At 32.5% G+C, this 20,283-nt stretch overlaps 1 protein-coding gene across 1 annotated transcript in view; it reads right to left on the reverse strand.

Moving 5' to 3' along the window:
- The window catches only part of LRRIQ1 (leucine rich repeats and IQ motif containing 1), a 115,870-nt gene that overhangs the window by 3,580 nt on the left and 92,007 nt on the right, over positions 1-20,283 (reverse strand). Inside the window, exons 24-26 of the mRNA XM_019472969.1 lie at positions 19,548-19,680; positions 17,904-17,964; positions 12,827-12,947 (exon numbers count right to left, since the gene is read on the reverse strand). Coding sequence (XP_019328514.1) covers positions 12,827-12,947; positions 17,904-17,964; positions 19,548-19,680 — 315 coding nt within the window. The remainder of the gene's footprint in view (positions 1-12,826; positions 12,948-17,903; positions 17,965-19,547; positions 19,681-20,283) is intronic.

The following is a 20,283-nucleotide window of genomic DNA, read 5'->3' on the forward strand; positions in this document are numbered from 1 at the left end:
AACTGATTTATGCATTGTTTAGAGGGTAGAGTAGTCAAATATTTTGTGAGTAAAATGTAGTAACTTATTAATCTTGAGTGCATATAAGCTGTCTGACAAAACAACGTTTTAGATGTCTGTGAGAATCATAGCTCAGGTTTTGTAGACCCTCAGTAATAGAGCAGGATAATTTCCTTAGCCTGAAGGTATTTTTGCAAAATCCCAGATACTCTAAAGGTGTAGACTCGCTGCTCTCTTGAATGCAGGTTTAACAAATCAGAGGCTATCCCAAAGTCTGACAGTCACAGATCTCTTCTTTATCTCGCCTGAAGTGCTGGTTAGATTTCCTAGCGTCTGCTTTAAACTTTACTATACAATAGTGATCTAGACAAACTGAATCAAAGCATAAACTACTCTGTATTCTTCCTTTCCATCCTTCACACAGTTCTCAGAACTTTCAGCCAAATAAAATAAAACAATTGTAGGGAATGATCAACTAATTTAGAATGAAATATCTACAAGACAGGTTTGTTGTAAATCACTCCCTTTGTATGTCCCATCTTCCCATCTTTGAAATGGGCATAATTATGCTTGCTCTTCTGATAAAGCACTTTTGATATCTACTAACTAGTGCTAAGGATGGGTATTATTACCAGCACTGCTGTTCCAGTTATCGGTCTAACTGGACTGATGAAAGACAGAACTGGCATGGAGATCCAACAGCCTATTCCCTGAAGAATACTCAAACACAGACATGAGTCAGACTGGCATATAAGCATAATGAAGTTTGCTTACTCCTATTCATATTATACCTAATTCTCAGACGTTATTCTTACAGACTGCTAGTGGCTTAAATATTAATTATGATTGAAAAATTGTGTCATAAAGCAAAGAAATACCTCATTTACAGTGAAGGTATTAGTTAAATATGAGAAAGGTTTTTATTTCTTTCTCCTAGAGTTTAATGGAAGAACAAACAGAAAGAAAAATGGAAATATAGGAATGGAATGCATTGCAAATATAGGACTTACCTGATTTATCATACAAGTGCCCACAAATTACTGTGCTTATTTTTAATTCATGTCTTTTGTTATTTCAGTGAAAAATCTAGGTATGAATATTCTTGTGGTGAACTAAGAGCAGCTTTGTACTTAAGTATAAAGTAAGCATCTAGGTAGAGCCTTGCAAGAGGTAAAAATACTACATATAAATTAAAACTAAAACTCAGTTATTTTGTCGTGAATACCTGTGTTTACAACAGGTTTTCTGATTCTACATTATTCAAACAGGCAATTTTTTCTTTCAGAAATATTCAATAAAGACAGCTCCATTAGCAGATGGTTAGAATTTTGTCTAGACCAAGGGGATGAGGGAAGACAAGAGAGTCTGTTAAGGGATGACGTCACTTTGAATTAAGAGACTGAACCTAGAAATGTTCCTTAAAAATACAGCTTTGTTTTTCTAAACAAACAAACAAGCAAACAAGCATATTAAAATGAATAGGTAACTGAATCCTTATTATATTTGTTTCACTTATATTTGTTGTCTTTACTTCATTTATTGTGCTTTGCTTCTTATACTTGGATGTAAATACATTTATACCTGCTCAGGGAAAGTTGTGGAATTTTACTGCTTTATGAGATTTTTTATTTTAAGAAAAGGGGAGAAAATAATAAAAAGTGGGAAGGATACTTAGTTCAATGTACAGAGAAATAAAGCAAAGATTCACCAAAAACAATGATTAATAGCAAATGAAAACATTTTGCGTTTTTAAAAATGTTCTACCAAGCATACACCTGAAGTGCTGCAAGGTCAGATATTCAGGTGTTATGAAAAGATTAAAAATCTCTGTGAGATCCTTTAACTGTTCTTCAGGGTGTGCTTTATTTGAAAGTCTTACTTCAACCTCAATAGTTTTTTTGAGAGCTTACAGATTTCTCTTACAGCATTGCTAATGATGTGAACGGTTTTTACAGCAAGCTTGGATTTGCAATAGCTCCATTTTCCCTTAAACTGCAATGTGTTTTGCAGACAACCGGTTCATGTATTAGCACATATGAGTGAATAAAATTACTATTATCAGAACTTTTTGATTGGTAAAATAAAAGGTGACATTTAAAGTCATATTTTGCTATAAATATAAAGAGATCTGTAAGGCATATCTTTCATTAGTATGCATACATACACACATAGGTATGCACGTGTGTATTTGTGATTTATGAATAATTGTAAGCATGATCATATACTTTCTTTTCATGTTCCGTGAGTATATTTGTAGTGGGCCTTACCCAAAGGCAACAACAGAAAGATTCACATTGTTTCAAGCCCATCTATAAGTATTTTTACTAAAAATAAATTAGAGCTATTACATTGGTTTTGCTCTATAAAGTACTGGTACTTTTGACAACCATAATAATAATAATTATAATTTTTACCATTACTGGTACTAGAATTAAATAGAACCTGGCAAGTGTATTAAGTATAATTTAACATGATATACAGTTATTGTAATACCCATTCATATGGGAACAAAATCTTAGCCAAGAAAAGCAATTTAATTTCTCCTACCCTGAACTAGGCTTTGGAAGACAGGCTGTGAAAGTTATTTACTGTACTTTCATTTAATTGCAATATTTGACTAGATGAAGCTCCAGTATAGTCTGAGAGATTTCCAGGTGCCTGTATATATCAAATAACCATTTCTTTTGAGTATGTGCTGAAAGCTTGTCTTGGGTTAAGTTAACATGCTTCTATTTCTAAGCAGTCACTTTTCTGTTGTTTAATCTGTTTTCTGCTATTGATTTGTTCTGGTCTTTTTTGGTTAAAGCCTGGGTCTTTTAACAAATGTCAAGGTTTACATATCCTCTGTTTTGATAAGTAATGCAATATGTAAAATGCTTTGAATGAAATTCTTGGTGTCCAAGAAGAAAAGCTTTGTTAAACAGGTTATGATAGAAATTTTATGATGTATAGTAGACGTCATAGGGCATTTATCGATCCACCTAACATTGTGTGTCTGGAGATATAATTTATTTCAAAGTCCTTACCATATTGTATTACTTAAGAGCAAATACAGCTTAAGAAAGCATGGAGAAAAAACTTCAACATTTTAATGAAAGTGACCAGAACGAATCCTTAGCAGCAAAGCGTTTACATCAATTTAAGCTCTGGAAAGAAGCTAGGTTCAGCAGGTCTGTGAAAAAGGTAAATGCTACAATCTCAGAAACGTTACTTTTTAATATTGTTACTTATGGCAATACTGAAGTCAGTTGAAAAATTTTTTGTTAGTTGCATTGTTTACATCAAAACAAAATACATTTATTGCATTGCAATTTTAACTTATATTTTTGTATTTCATACATATTTGAATAGCACTGAGAAGCCTCAGGAGCATCTTATACAAAATCTCACATAATATGTAAAGGTATATCTCCTTTCCATATGGAGATTTGAAGATAAAACTTTCTCATTATTAATTTTTTTTTTAAAGCAAATAATTAATTTTGTTTGTAAATCTCCTTGACTTCAAGTTTGTAGGACTAGAGACTAATCTTATAGAAACAATGAACTTAATTATCTTTGTTTATCAAACATTGATGCTGTTTTAACTAGATCATGCTGACAATTACATACTTGAATAATCTGAACTCTAAAATGTGACTCAGTCACATGAAGGAATTCACATAGATAAGCATTTACAAGAATAAGTTATAAACAGTTATTAATTGCCATTCTACACACTTAAAATAAATAACATAATAAACATAATGCTCACAAAATGTTCCTGTAAAATATAACATTTTCCTAACTACAAACAGGACTTTTAGCACCATTGGTTATTAAAGCCCAATATTTCTTTTGGTTTTTAGTTCCTTATCTATATACCCAATTTTGACCATTTAGGATGAAATTTTACATACTGAATATCTGCCTTTGGCCAAAGTTTTCTGAAAGGTCGGTCACTTCTAAGAAAATATGTGAAATATTTATGTTGCCCTTTGCAGAGGGGACTTGAAGTCAGCCAAGTTACAGAGCCTTGCTTTTAGGATCTGTCCAAATTTGGATCAAGTATATACAAATTGAAGTTTCTACATGATCGGAGGAGACATTCTTGATTTTTTTGGCTATATTCCCTAAAATATCAGTCAGCATGGAAACGCGCTTTACCATGATGTTACACGGAGCTAAGCAAGACTATTCCTAAAAATAATGTCGAAGATCATGCTAGGTCAGGGAACTTAAGAGCCTGCTTGTTTCATGCTCTCTGTGGCGGATGGAGCCTAGCTACAGGAACCATGGAGAGGATAAGAACCAAAGCTCCTATAGGAAGGAGACTGAGAGAAGAGGCAGAGGGCTGGAATTAAAACCTGAGAGAGAAATGAGACTGACTTGCAGTTAAGGTGAGAGAAACTAAGGCTAACTTGGCAAACAATACCCTGACATAGCTGGCACAAAAGACTAGAATGACTTGACAAATAGACTGACACTGAGAGCAGGGAGAAAACGTGGGGAAGAAGAAAGTTGTGAATTGGCAAAGGGGAACTAAGAATAAAGAAAATGGATTAAGGGGCACTAGATGGGCCCTAACTCTCAGAACTTACATAATTAAAAGAAGTGAAAATACAGGTGATGATAAGAAAGCATACAGAGAATAAGTAGATTAAGAGTCTGGACTCAAGATCTGCCTAAATAGTACACTAAATCAGGACAAATTTGGAGGAGATTTAACCTAGGAGATGATGAAATCTGAGGAATACTGGGAAGGAATAGCTGGATACAAAAGGGAATAGAGAGAGAGAAAAAAAAGGTAATCAGACAAGGATCTGTGGAAACAAACACAAGACTCAATGGCAACTGTGGATAGGAAGCCTAAGAGTGGATGGGAGAGGAAGCTTATGCTGGAATAAGAAGTTGGAGGAACAGAAACAAGAATTGTTCATAGTAAAAGAAAAGATTAGGGAACACAAGTGTGGAAAAATCAGCAATGAAAAAGAGATAAATTAGAAGGAAAAAAAAACAAGGAAAGAAAGATTGTCTTGGGGAAAAAATCTATAGACACATCTTTGCCATCCAATGCAACAACTCTGTAGTAGCCCAACATTCATTACTAGGTCTTTCTGTGCAATGACTTGAGAAATATTTTTTGAAGCTACTTGACAAATATCCCACAGCAAAAGAAGCCTAAAATTGTTATTATTTATTCATACCATATGACAGATATCCTTGTGGTGGGTCTAATGGTTCCAAGGTTCCAAGTGGGTATCTAAGTTACACGTAAGTCAATGCCTCAGAATGGATTTTCTCTTTTTTTTTAACCTGGTTTCTCTTTAAAAAAAACAAACACCCCCCCCTGCTAAGAACTCCCAAACCCTACTAAAAGACTACCAGGCTGTAAAATTAAGCAGTTAAAATTTAGGAAATGCCTCTGTGTATCTGTTATACATAGCTCTTGAATTATTTCCATAATTCAAAACACAGATGATGAAATTACATGAGATAATGTATCATTTTTGTCCCTAGCCTGTTAAATTTAATGAAAGCAAGTTCTAAGTGCCTTTTAAAATCTGCATTTAGGTAATTTTTTAAATATGTAATCTCAAAGTGAATTAAGCAGCATCTTGTAAATAATCATTCTGTAATCTGTTGAAAAAGATTAGGTATGTGCTGTTCCATAGTTAACTAATACTTAGTAATATATATATTCATCCCAATAGTAATTTCAAATGGTTAGGGAAGCAGTATCTTTCAGCTGTGTTTAACAAATATAAAAAGTCCTGATCTGGCAGAATATGTCAAATTTGCATGCACGAGTATTCTCGTTATGCAAAATTATATACAAGTAGTTTCTTGGTCCAGATTTTCTTTTTCTTAATCACACTCACCACTAGTCAAATTTTTAAAACACTTGGGCATGGAAATCAATGGAATTACACTGATGAGCCAGGCCTATCTGTGTGTTTCCTTAATTTTTTAAAAAAATCTAAGTTATTAAGATTGCATACTGCAAGAACAGGGAAATACTTAGAAATTATATCTGTGAATAGAAAAAATTATATCTGTGAATAGAAAAAAAAACAGTAAAAATTTGAAGTTTTTTGCATTGTGTATTAGATGCATGTATCATACTGAAATCTGGCTTACTGGCTTTGATTAAGCCACCTTAGAAATTCACTTTTACCTTCACGATTTTATGTTTATTTTTGAGAGAAGCCTTCTTCTCAAGCAGATAATATTAAGATAAATAGCTCTCTGCACACATAAACAATAACACATATGCTGATTTACTTCACTTCCAAACACAGGATTTATATCTATACTGGAAAGAAATTCATGGTACATACCTGATCTTTCCTAATTTCATCATTATAAACTCTTTGTTGAATTTTTAACGTTTCTTCAAAGGACTACTGCATTTCTATTGTTACTGAATACAACACCTCCCCAGTTAAGAAAAAAAGAATCAGTTACTGAATTTAAGAAACTCTGAAAGAATGAGAGTTAGACATACATTGTCACCAATTATATTTATTTTGTGAATTAATCATTCCACCATTTGATATACCCCTTGATTTTGTGACCATACTGTAACTAGTTTGTTGTTTGCATGGCTGTACCTGTGTATATCCATCTGTAACGTTACTCCTTTGTTGACATGGCAGCTTCCAAATAGTTTATCCAGTTCACAAATGAGGAGGAGGCCCCTTCCCTTTCCTAACAGTTAAACTTAATGATGCTATCATCCTTTCATCAGCAGATACATAAACATTATACAAGGATGGTATATATCATGATTATTATTTCTGCAGGTAGGAAAATTGATGTATATAGATTCAAAATGACATTCCTAATACCAACTAACAGGCTAGTGACAGAAGTGGGAAAAAAAGCCAAAACTCTTGAATCTGCACTCAAATACTTTCTCTCATGTGGATAAAATGTCAGCACCATACATTTACCATACACAGAAAAGTAGGTTTTAGTATCATGTGCAAGTCTGCACATGAACAAGTTCCATTGTGCTGTGTATTTTCACATATAGGGCATCAAGTGAAGTTCAGTATACTGAAGAATGTTTAAAATATAATGAAGAGTATTGTACTGATTTATTAATTTCTAATACAGTGATTTTTCTTACCAATTATTTAAAAGAAAGCATCAATGTCAGATGAAAAATTTGGATGTGACACAATATTAAGATTATGAGCTTTATCTACCTGCACCATAAGTTCACAGGATATGAGTGAGCTTTTGTTTGGAAGTCATCAAAGAACTTCAAATTCATACGGAGTTGTGCCACTGCTAAATTATCACATCCTTCTGCATGGCTTTTTGCCTAGGTACCATTCTATTCTAACATGTCTACGGGTTTCCAGACTGAGGCTATTTTGTATTCTTTCAGCCTATAACACAGGTTTCATTAGTTTCTAACTGTTTTCCTCTGACCATGTAAATATATGCTATGCATTAATGTATGGTGGATGGACAGCTTTTTTTCTGAGGCACATTTTTTATTCTGGTAAGATGTACAGAGGTATCTGCATGGAAAAAAATATTATGTTGAAAGGATGTTTAAAACAATATTCATGCTTTTCTACTTGTTATCAAAGCCTGGTAAATTGTAATTACTTCAGAACTGTAGAACCCTTATTCATCCGTTTTATGCCTTCACTTTCTGAGCACAAAAATATTAATAGTATGGAATCATGTCACTATCTTTTATTGGACAAAATACTTGTCCACTAACATTCATGTGGTCATATAATCAGATGTGGCTTACAGAAGAGACAGCTTTATTCCTAAAATTGTGGCAGCAGTTGCGATTTCTAAGGTAAATTTGGTTCAGCATTTTGCTGATGATAATAAGTGATTTGTAATGTAAATATTCTCTACAAATTTACAGCATTTCTACACATTTCTAAGGAGAAAGCATAAATTTTACCATTATCTTCTAGGAAGTCTACTAAGCAGGTAAATGCCGAGAAATTGAAAATGCTACTAAATAAGTACCTTCATATTTGATCCCATGTTTCTAAGATGTTTCTTATTCAGTTTCTATAACATGGCAAACTTCTAAATCAGAATGCCAAAAAAAAAAAAAAAAAAAAAAAAAGAAAAGGAAAAGAAAAAAGAAAGAAAGAAAAAAATCCACCAGAAACCCCTCGGTAAAATATGACCAAAGGCATGAAGAGAGAGCTTAAAAATGAGATGTTTACTGCACACAGGGAGTTTACAAATCCTAAATGAAAGACAGCAGTTATGGTACCAGAATATATAGACAATACTAATGCTAAGGAGAAAGGAGCAGGAAAGCAGGAATTTTTAAAAAAGCGAAGCTGTACCATACACTGCTTAAAACAAAGTTGAAGACTTTCTATGGGCTCTCATTATCAAAAGAAAGGAAGGCAAAAAAAATCAAGGTGGGGGTTTTGACAAGAGGAAAAATAAGAATTGAGAGAAAGATGTAAAAAGGAAAGTCAAATAAAAGTTACTGTGTTTGTTTTTTTTTAGTGTGAGTTTGAAGTCTTTCCACTGTAAGAAAGGCATTATTAAACTTCATTAATTTAATTCCACTGAATAACAGAATGGTAAAGTTGAATTTATCTCAGAAATTAAATTGATAAATGTTTTGTAGTGGGGATAGTATTTAAAGGCCATTTTTTGAACTAGGGGTGATTAAGGAATGACAAGATTCAGGTCCAATTTAAATTTTTTTTTTTTCCTGGAAAGCAGTGTTTCACTGATATCAGAGGCTCCCTGAAAGACTAGAATTCAGGGAAGACAAGAATTAAGAATTCTGGGCAGTATTTTAAATAACAGTTAGAGGCATAGCTCCCATTGCATTCCACTTTCAAATTCTGATGCTTCTGGAAATTGCTGTCAAAAGATTGCAGTTCACAAGACAAGAAGTACAATGAAAACAAAGTTTAAGATTTGCAGAGAAAAGAAAACCACAAAATTGTGATGACAGGTAGACAATGTAAATACATAGGAGACTCATCTAAAAGTCCAACACTGGTTGGCCAGAACCAGATTAGGATGATAGAATGGAGCTGATGATTGTCACAGCCTACTCACAAACGGGACATTAGTATAAAAAAATTCATCCTGTCTAGCTATGTATAATAAAATAATTACTTAACTTTTAATTCTTGCAAAATATTTCTATGCCCATCTTGCAACTTAGTGCTGACTACACTGCGAGTGTTCATGAAAGTATTTAAAAAAAATATAACCAGCAATTCACACCAATATTTATGGAGTTAATAAAAATACCAATGAGTGTAGGACTGATACCTGAATCTTGCACAACTCTGACTGTAAGCCACTAACCATCATGGCTCATGTATGTGCATTACAGAGAAATTATACATCAGGGAAAAAGAACTTTTTTTCTGCCCTTTTTTACAAAAGCAAGGCAAGTTTATGTGAAACTGAAAGGCAGAAAATATAATCAGCAAAAGGTCATTCTAACACACCTACTTTTGCAACTTATTGGCCATAGGTATGACAGAGATTAAGATCTTAGCAGTGGTCAGACAAGAATGGAAAAAAAAAAACAACCCACCCAAAAACCCCACCTCAAGAAACAGAAAAGAAAAATTAGCTACCAGGGAGCATAAGGAAATAACTATGATTTCTGGAAGGAATATAAAGTAGTATATTTGAGAACATAACATACTGGCCATCAATAGAGGCAAGGTTCTAAATTAGATTGATAACTAATTAGTCTAACTGAACAATTGCTACTCTTTCTTTAGGTTATATATATTTTTTTACTTTTTTTTTTTTAAATACTGGGTGAATTTAATGCACAGTCAATTTTCCCTTTGAACATATAACATAGAACAACATCAAATACTTTTAAGTACACAAATGCTTTCCTTAAACTGATATATACTATGTCCGCAGCATTTCCTTTATTCCTTAATTCATTTTGTTTTGTCAAGGAACAGAGTTAATTTAGTTTAGGATTAATCTATCCCATCCAGCTTTTTCAGAAAAAAATAGTAAATTTGCATGATAAAAACCTTAAAATTCTTTAACCAGAAATTCCAAGAACCTACCTTTGGTAAATAAGATCTACAAAAAGTACATCAAAGTTGGGCAGTCCCTCAAAGTATTTCTGAAAATCTTGCCTTAGCCTTTCCAAAAAAACCTCTGAATTAAACTTTGAAGCATTGTATGTTTTGTCTTTACAAAAACATGAGCATTCATGTACAGTCATGTCCCTGTAGTATATAAAATGCATTTTATTTCAGTATCATATATATTTGAGTTTTTTTTGAGTAAATATACCTAAAAATCATTTATCCTGCATTTTTAGACCTCACTTTTCAGCTCGGAGGATCTCAACAATTTATTGATACAATTACTGAATTACAAATGATATATAAGAAACATATATGATACCCCCAACTAATATCTCTGATACATAATAAAATCTCTCTCAGTTGTATGGCACAGTTTGCCGAAGACTTTCTACCAATAATTAAAAAGGATTCTGAGCAACAACCAGGATTATGGATGTTGCAAAGTGAACTTAGTAACATTTTATTAATTAAAGCTTGTCAAACCATTGAGGCTGAATTCTCCTGAAAAAATGGTACAAGAAATTGATTTAACAATTTATTCAAATGGCAGCACCTCTAAGGTCACAGCATCTTTTCTAAGCTCTTCTGTAAACAAGTGCAGGCTCATCTAATTCAAAAGGAATACACCTACTAAATCATTAAAATAGTTTCTAGGCTTCTTTAATAAATATTGCAGAAAGCAAAACCAAGGGAGACAATACAACAGGAAAGTATTTTATAATGAATACATTATAAATAAAGGCAAATTTCTAATGTTTTCAGATTAAGGATACCACAGGACTAACAACTTATTTTCAATCACTGAAAAACAAGTGTCTTTGGCAAACAGAACTAATATAATATAATAAACATGTTTATATACTGCATATATATTGTACAAAGATAATAGTAATGTCTGGTTTTATATATAATATGCATTATAATTTAATGTATCATCACTGTTTAATTTATCAAATCCATGGTGAAAAAAATTATATAGATGCACATACAGAAACGTATGTAGAAAGACGTAAGACCTGGGCCTTTTTTTCCTTAGTTCCTGGACTATTGAAAGAAGAATGAATATGTAAGTGTGCTGTAGTAGATGTGTATTTTATGAAAATACATATATATTACCACACTGTAAACTGCCCGTCTCTCATACTTATGACTCTGCCAGTTGATTGCTCTTTCTTGCTCCTTTCCTAGTCTCTTCTTTTTGAAAGTAAAATACAATGACACTTTTTTCTTTACTGTTCCCAAGCTCCTAACATAGGCAAGTTCTACATGCCTGTCTTCATTGAAAGAGCTTATTAGTTATTTTTCTGGATGGCGATATAGTGTAGGTTACAATCTAGACAGCAGTTATACATGAATATGAATGCAGTGTATACTATTTAACTCAATTATTCAAGATATGCATCCATTCTATTCTGAATATATGAATATAATGATAATTTTGCCATTGACATCAGTAGCTTAGACTTGGTCTCATCTAAATTCAGGATCTTAGCAGTTAGGAATCTCATCTAATTTAAATGGTGGGGCTTCATCACTAGCCAATGGAGAGAAACAGGAAAACTCAGGACACAATTCATTCTTTTCTAAGATGGCAGGCAGAGAGAAAGAATCATATTCTTTCTCCATGGATGCAATTAACTTAGACTAGGATGATAAATTTTATCTAATCTAATTTTAGGCATGTAAATCAAGTGAATAAGCACGGACAAATTGTACTCACTGTTATTTTTTGCCTGTGGTGGACTAATATAATGTAAATAAATCTTTATTCTAAAGCCTTTACAAACTATGTCAGAAAAATAGAGATATCAAGTATTTTTACATGTTTTCCTTGAATTTTAATTTGTTTTTCATTGAAAGTGAAAAGGCAGTATATATGAAAACATAATCAAAAAAGCAAATCCAGCAATTACAGGTAATTTATGAAATAACCTGATTTCTATTTTGACATAAAGAATTTCAAGAAACTTCACTACTTATACAGCTTTAGGAATTTTAATAATTTTGCCATACTTATTTAATACTGCTTATATTTTCTGTAACGTACATTTTGGGGGTTTGGAGTTTTATTTATTTGGAAAATACATTGTACACAAATGACAAAATATAGTATGTCATATTAGTAGAAGTATATTAATATTTTCTTCAGTTATATCACACAAAATAAAACATGAAACTTAAAATGCTACCATTTTATGACTTTCAAGTATTATTTTTTCATTTTTTCTATATATAGATTCTTCTGGTGATTTGTATAATATTGACTGGTAAAAATATAAGGCTTTAAAAGGAGCCTCTGCCACTGAGCTATAGTAAGTTCAGTAGGATGCACGTACTACAGTATAATTGGTAATCAACAGGACAGAAATCGGTGGCTTGATCAGGATATGTGTTCTGGTATTCAGTTAATAGAACGTATTTTTCAAACGTTTTTTGGAAAAAAAATGAAGGAGAACATTAAAAAATCCACTGTTTTATAATTTAGAGAAAAGAAAATCTTTTAAGAACTTGATCATCAGAAGACTTAGCATGCGTCACAGGGAACTTCGCGTGGGTTAAAATCACAAGAGGAAAGTCTATTGAAATTAATAGCGCAGTTTTTAAACATAACTGTAGAAAACGTATGAAAAGGTTTTAGGTAAGAAAGAAACATAAAGATAAGTAGCATGTGTTATTAGGGATTCCAAGCATGCTCAGTTCCACCTAGCATTTTAAAGTGATCTTTAAAACTGATATTGAAAAAAAACATAACTTACTTGAAGATCTTGCTGAGTGTCTGTGTGGCTGCTTATTTTTTTCTCTGTTCTCAGTCAAAGCACTTCCACTGGCCATGGAAACAAGGTCTAAATCCGTGTCTTCTCTGCTTACAGGGCTTGCCTGGAAGCAGTGGGAGAGAATGTACACAATCATGAAACAAAATATAACATTTTCTGAATGCAGCTCACATTACCCCAAATAAACAAACAGGGTCTGTCAAACAACCTTCTTCAAAATGATACCACAATCCTTTATTGTTGCCTAGGCTGAACAAATGCACTATGTCAAAGCACTTTTGTAAATAAGAGCCGATCTTAAAATTGTGGTTTGTGATCTGAGTCAGTGCAACAACAAAAGAAAACATTTTAGTACAGTAATTTTGAAGAAAATCAATCTTGCAGACGGCTGATGAAACCTTAAACAGCTTAAGATCATTTACTGACCAGTCTATAATTTAAGTTACAGTTGAATGTCAGAGATGTCATATTGGATTATTTTCTGCAATATTTATGTTTTATCCAGGACACGTATCAGTTCAATCAGTCAAGGGCTCAGTAAGTAATTTAATCTTTTAGTTTTTTGCTAATTAACCATAACCATCAGACAGCATTTTAATTATACTTTAGGTAAGAGTATTATATTAATTATAAACTTCTAGCATCCAGTGGTGGTACATTTTGGCATGAGGCAATGTACCTGCACATAAATACAGCAAGATAGAAATGAAAATCGTATTTCATTTTAGCCGTGGGTCCTTGTTTTGGGAACATGTAGGGCAAAGGTTAAAAATACTGACCTGGAAGATACCACACACTGTAAATGGTAGATTGTTAGTTCTGCAGAAATGACTTCACATTTACTCAGCCAGTACTCCCTTTCCTTGAAATGAAAAGCTATTCAACATCAAAAGCAGCCACCTAACAATACTGTTGACTAGATACTGAAGGCCAGTAATAATGACGAGGAAAAATCAGACACTGCAGAAGAGCAATCTGCAAAAGCCCCAGTGCAGAGCCCGTCAGCTGGAAGTACTGAACATAAGGACATAAATTTTCTAGTCTCTGGACATTCAGAAGTGGAGTCCAGGAGGCAGATTAAGTCATTCCTCTATCTGGGCTGAAAAGCCCCAAATCCTTTCAGAAGCTAGGTGTCTAACTGAGTAGAGTCCATTTTTCATAAAAACAAACGAACAAACAACAAAAAGGAAAGACTATGCTAGGGGTAATGTCACCAAACTTTTGCATAATATCGTAGTAGCTAGACTGCTCAATCAGGAATCAAGAGACTGGGTCTCAACTCCTTCCTCGGGGGGCTGAAGCCTACAGCTCCCTTTTTCTCAGGAAAATGCCATTACTATGAAGTTGTAGGCTACTCTGGAGGAGACGATCTCCAGACTTCCTGTTCAAACCAGCTCACTGTACCAAGAGCAGCATTGCACCAATGCAGACAGGCTTTGTAGTCCAGCCTAACTTAGAGAACTCGGATGAAATGGAGAGCTGTTTCATTTCTTTGTCTTTACCCAGTCACTGTTCAATGTAAAATTCATTAAAAAGTTCATGCAGTTACATAGCAACAACTCCAAAGATACAGAGATTTTACGCTCTTCCTTAGTGACTGTGTACCCTTTGTGTCAGCACAGAAAGTTTATCCCTTGTTTTCTGAAGCTTGCCTTTTATATGTTTAATGACCATGATTTTAAAGTTTTGCTTTACACAGGTAGCAGGCTGTATTATTGCTGTTAACATCAATATTTTATTTTCTCTTCCATAGCAGTGTCAAGAAACTTTGAAAAGAGTCACAGTTTTATCCTGCCAACTCTTTATATTTTTGGCCTGAATATTTACAGTCGCTTTAAGCTTGTGAGAGCTCCATTTGTTCAAAATCTTTAAATAGAAAGCTTTTAGTCTTTCCTTAGTAGAAATAATGCAATCACTGTAATGCTCAGAGAGATTCAAACCAATGGAATTGATCATTCTTATTTCCATCTAACCTGTTTCAACACACAGCAGAAGTTTTCTAATGTCCCAATTCCCAAAGACCCAGGAGGCCACAGTACTTTAAACAACTAACCTTTCCACGGAATTATTATCCAATCCCTATCATCACAGAATCTGAGGCTTCATCATCTTGTAGACAACAATATTCAATGTTATATGCTAGATTTTAATAGGGCTATCTGGCGCTCTGATGTAAAATATTTGTTATTTTCTTTCAAATAAAAATAAGTGTTTTCACCCAATTACAGTCAGAGTAATATTTAAGGTTGTATTAATCACTGGAGTAAACTTAATTTCAGGTTTGTAAAGAACCTGCTTGAAAGCGCTCTGAAGCTAATTAAAACCTTCCCGTTTACATTTATAGCTTAGAGCCAAAAATTTGGAAGAAATTTAAGATACTGGTACACTTTTTCACAGAGTGCAGTATTGGACTTCCATCTGTAGTGATCACCATATTTAACTCTTCAGACTTTTTTCCCTTAGTTTTATTACTACAAACCTTTTTTTTCCAATTAATTGGAAATTAATTTCAATGAGGAGGAATCCTTGCCTTGAATACAGCTCTGCATCTGAATATTTGTCTATTCCTATGTTAAATTATCAAGATATTCTGAAACTGTCTGAGGTAAAAAGTGCTTTTAAATTCAAGTTATATCTTAATGATTTGGAGATACTGATTAATAGTGAAGTGGTTAACCATGTAGGTAACTTAAACTACATACAAAGATGAATCAGGAAGTCTTTCCTACTTTTCATTCAGCAGAATCATATTAATTTCAAGTGCCCAGTTTAAACTGTAAGTCAGCATGCCTTCCTAGGCACTTACGTAGTAGTAGTAGTAAGCAAAATCATCAAAATGATCACAATTAACATAACAAGGTCTTAGATTTACTGCAGGTTACTACATAGGGTTTATTCCCCAATGAGAAGGGCTAAGACTTTATTGTTAATATGCAACCATTGAAATACCATTTTGTATCCATGAAAAAGAGTGTCTTAAATTCTTGGAATGTGCACAAATATCAGTCAGAAAATTATATTAATCTAGTACTTTCAGAATGCAGGCTTATGTAACACATACAAATTAGGGATCCTATTACACACCAGGAAACTTTATGGTCAAGCATGAGACATATGAATAAACTACTGGAAATGCCCAGGAATGCTTTCCTCTTGTAATTATCTTTTTTTCTTTTCCTTTTTTTTTTTTTAGATTGCAGCTAAGCGTTAACTTCATTTTTGTCAAGATTTCATAGCTTTTAACTAAGTTACTGTGCAAAAGTATTAGGAGTATGTTCACATTTCACATTTCAACATTTAAATGTTAAGAGAACCCATATAAATTTTAAAACCATAATTCTCCAGCCTTCTATGTGTACAAACCACATCATTACTTCATTGCTTATATAGTACTGCTTTCTGCATTAGAGATACATTTTATTCGTTTTCTATTTTTTGACCTTCTATTGCATTTTCTCTGTATTTCATTCATGTGGAACAGCTATGTAATTATGTGGCACAGGCTGTGACAATCCCATAACATTGCCAGTTATGTGGGCACACCACATAATACTGTTGTGGGATTTCAGCAGTATTTTGTGGATATAACTGCTTACTGTAAATAAGATACAATCTACCTATATGCACATATGCTTACCAATAATTACATAATGTGTAGTTTAGATAACATTATTAGATTATGATTTGCTCGAATTAGAGCAATTATTGTTTTAGACTTCACCTAACAAATAACTATTAGTGCTGCTGCAACCAAAACCCATCACAACGGTTGCCTGGTTCATGATTTCAGCCACTAAACTTTAACAGCAACCTAAGAATTGGACACACCCCACACCAGAGAAAAAATTTTGACAAAATCTGACTTAAAGAGAATAGTAATAGAAACATGTAAATCTTAAAAGCATTTTTTCAGCAGTGACTAAATCTTAAAAGCATTTTTTCAGCAGTGAATTTTAGAAGAGTTTATGGAAGCATTTCCAAAACATGCATATTGCATAGGTGGTGAAGCTAAGGAAGACAGAGGTTAGAAAGGGCCAAGATTGCTCAGAGTACAGAATGAGGCATATGACACATCATCTAACTGGGAAATACTTTTTATGCAACATTTTACATTATATATATGAATATAAGACACTAATTCTGTATAGTATGTAAGTTTTTGCCCCATTTTTTTAACCCCCACATAATTATATCAACAAGAATATTGCTAATTTGGCAATAAAATGTAAAAGTGTGTGTGTGTATAGTATAAATTGGCCTGTAGGCATGATAACCCTGCTCACTATCAAAGAAACTTTGGGGTATCTCTGACACTGAGTCTTTTCATTTTGTAAATCTTCAGATTGTTAAAATGCTCATATTCCCCCTCCTGCCAACCTGCAGAACTACCCATTTCAGAAAATACAATTTTTTTTTAAATGCTGCAAAGAAAAGAATGAATCATGAAAAGAGTAGAAGGCATTTTATGATGTAAAAAACTATAGAAAAGAAATTGTAGGAATAAGTCTTTTTAATAATGTCACCGTACTAGTCCAACTTACTGTCTTTTAATAAATGACACTGTGGGCATATTAGAATGATTTAGGTATGTGACTTACAGAATTTAAGAACATTTAAACTTGTCTGAGTTACAAGAATACATGTTTTAAGTCAATAATGTAAACAGTGTTGAACCATATTTAATTTTTTTAAAATTGACAAGAATACATGTTTTAAGTCAATGTAATTAGTGTTGAACCATATTTAATTTTTTTAAAACATTTTTTAAAAGGTTGATTTAGAAGCTTTCAAAAAACACACAGTAGCATTTGATGTCTTAAAAACAAAACCGGTATCAGATTATGAAACTAGAACCCTATGTACACACATGGGTTCTTGTGCTCAAACATTTTCTTCTGATCTCCATCAATGGGCGACTTGATTGCCAAATAGAGACAACATTAAAGAATTATATTCAATCAAAAAAATCTCCTGGTTGCTTTTACACCAAGTATTATTTGAAAACATGATCAAGGCATAGCTGAATTCTGCAAAATCCCACAAGGAAAGAAGTTCTTACCACAAGTTGTACTCGTCTACTGTCACGTATCGCAGGATCTAACTCAGGCAAAAAATGACAGCTGGGAAAAATGTAGAATAGAAATTTCAATAAATTCCACTGTACTGGGTTCACTAAAATACCTGGACAGAATCTTTTCCTGGAAACACTCCTGCTTAAGTAGAAATGATACTATTTAAAATAATTCCATGGTTAAGATGTATCAGAGTAATTAATATTAACTGATAATGTTAAAGAATCAGAGTAATTAATATTAAAATGTTTGTACTTAACATTAAAATCAATAAATTATTAACAACAAATATTGTTTATTCTTATGATAGAATACTAATTTAAAAATATAAATGTCAATAAATGCAACTATGCATGAATTTTTGCATGTACTGACATAAATTATAGCCAAATCAGTTGTCACATTACTTTACATAGGGATAAAATTGTTTTCAGTTACATAAATGTATCAGCTGTTCTAAACAGTCTACCAGTGATGTTCCAATGGAGATCAGTGGGACTTCTGCCACATTCAAAAATGGTATCATAATCTTAAAAAATGTCAGTACAATTACTAGTGCATAGCACACACCTGCAGAGGTAACATAATAACATTTAAAAAAATTCTTTTCTAAATTTCCTTGTCTTCTTACTTTCAAACATCATTACATGTTCTGTTCCAGTGTTTTCGTTCAAATTAAAAGTCATGACAGTTATCTTAAACAAACGCTTGGAGTGTTTCAATTATGGAACATGACTGACAGATAAATATTTTCTAAGGAATATGCGCTGCATATACTTCCTACAGTCATTGATAAAATTTAGAAATGTGGACTATTTTTCCATACAAAACATAACAATATGCAGTCCATTTAATTACAAATTAAATACATCTTTAATGAAAATAAAGTTAAAATGCTTACACTAAATCCATTGCTTGCCTACTGACACCGTGTTTGGTTTTATTAGAGGTGCTTGGCATTGTGTCTACTAATGACTTCACCAAGATATCAATGGTTTATATTGAATTTATGACCAAAATATACTTACTATGTCTTCATGTTAGTTTAGGGAATGAGATTAACCTTTTCTTTAACTGTATTGATATTTTACCTGTTTAATAACCAAAATTAAATATAGAAGGTACACGTTTACAACATTTTACTAAAGTATACTATGAAGATGTAAAAGTTGGGTTTATGTTTTGAAGACAAAATATAAATACATACTATCTACTTAAAAAGTGTGTTTTTTACTTCCTTAATCAAATCTAACAATATAGGTAATGTTACAGTTGATCTAATTACATAAAACCATAATATATACCAATAAAGTTATAAAATATATGATGAATAAGCACTTTTTTCAATTCTCTTTATAATACAAAAAACACTGCATTGCTAGCATAAAGCTATGTAGATATTTATTGTAAGATTCTGCACTGTGTATCATTTCATTATCACCATGGAAGATGTATCTGTATAATGACTACTAAACCAGTTCTATAGGGTGCTATGTTTGGGACCCGGAAATACGGTGTACTGTCTGCTAGCTACAAAGTCATGTTTGTTTTAGAACTATTAACCTAGGTTTCACTTTACAAGATAAATTTAAAATAAAAAAAAAAATCTAATTTAAAGGCAATGACCTCACCACTTCATATTTTTGGAACTGGCTGCTTCATAATCCAAAAGCTGTGTATGAAGCCATTGGTATGTAAAGTCTTTTCTCCTTTGTAATTTCTCATCCAAAGTAGTATCCAGCTGAGAAAATTCTTCTTTTTTACCTGGGGAGGAAAAAAGATACTCCTGTCTTTCACTATTATTTTAAAATATCATTTTTTTAAGATTCCCCAGATAAACTTTGAGCATATTGCCTTTTTTTTTAAAAAAAAGTCAATTACTTCCTTTTCTTGCAAAGAATCCAACTAACTTGAATTTCTTCAGATATATTTGAGAAAGACTTTTACATTAAACTTGAATTTTATGGTTACTTTATCTTTTGGGATTAAATATTGGCCTTCTGAATAAATTTATTTTTATTGGGAAATAAGATTCTCCTTTATTCTGACATATCTATGGAAATATATATTATACATAAATTGCTTGTCATAGCATCTGTGAATGCTTACTGCGCTATCTCTATGCTTAAAAATACACATTCATGTATATTTATAATTCTATTTACCGAACTATAAGGTAAAAAAATCATCATTATATTCAAAACTGGACACATGACAATCTTATTCCTCTGATCTGCCTTTTACTGATATGAATTATTACGACACTTTAATGGCACTTTCTGATACTGGATTTCAAAGCAATTGCATACATAAATGAAATTATTTTTCACAAATTACTACCTACTTGTGGATCACAAAAGATACCCA

This window comes from Aptenodytes forsteri, unplaced genomic scaffold (genome assembly GCF_000699145.1).
Source record: "Aptenodytes forsteri isolate BGI_AS27 unplaced genomic scaffold, ASM69914v1 Scaffold358, whole genome shotgun sequence".
Classification (NCBI taxonomy): Eukaryota; Metazoa; Chordata; class Aves; order Sphenisciformes; family Spheniscidae; genus Aptenodytes; species Aptenodytes forsteri.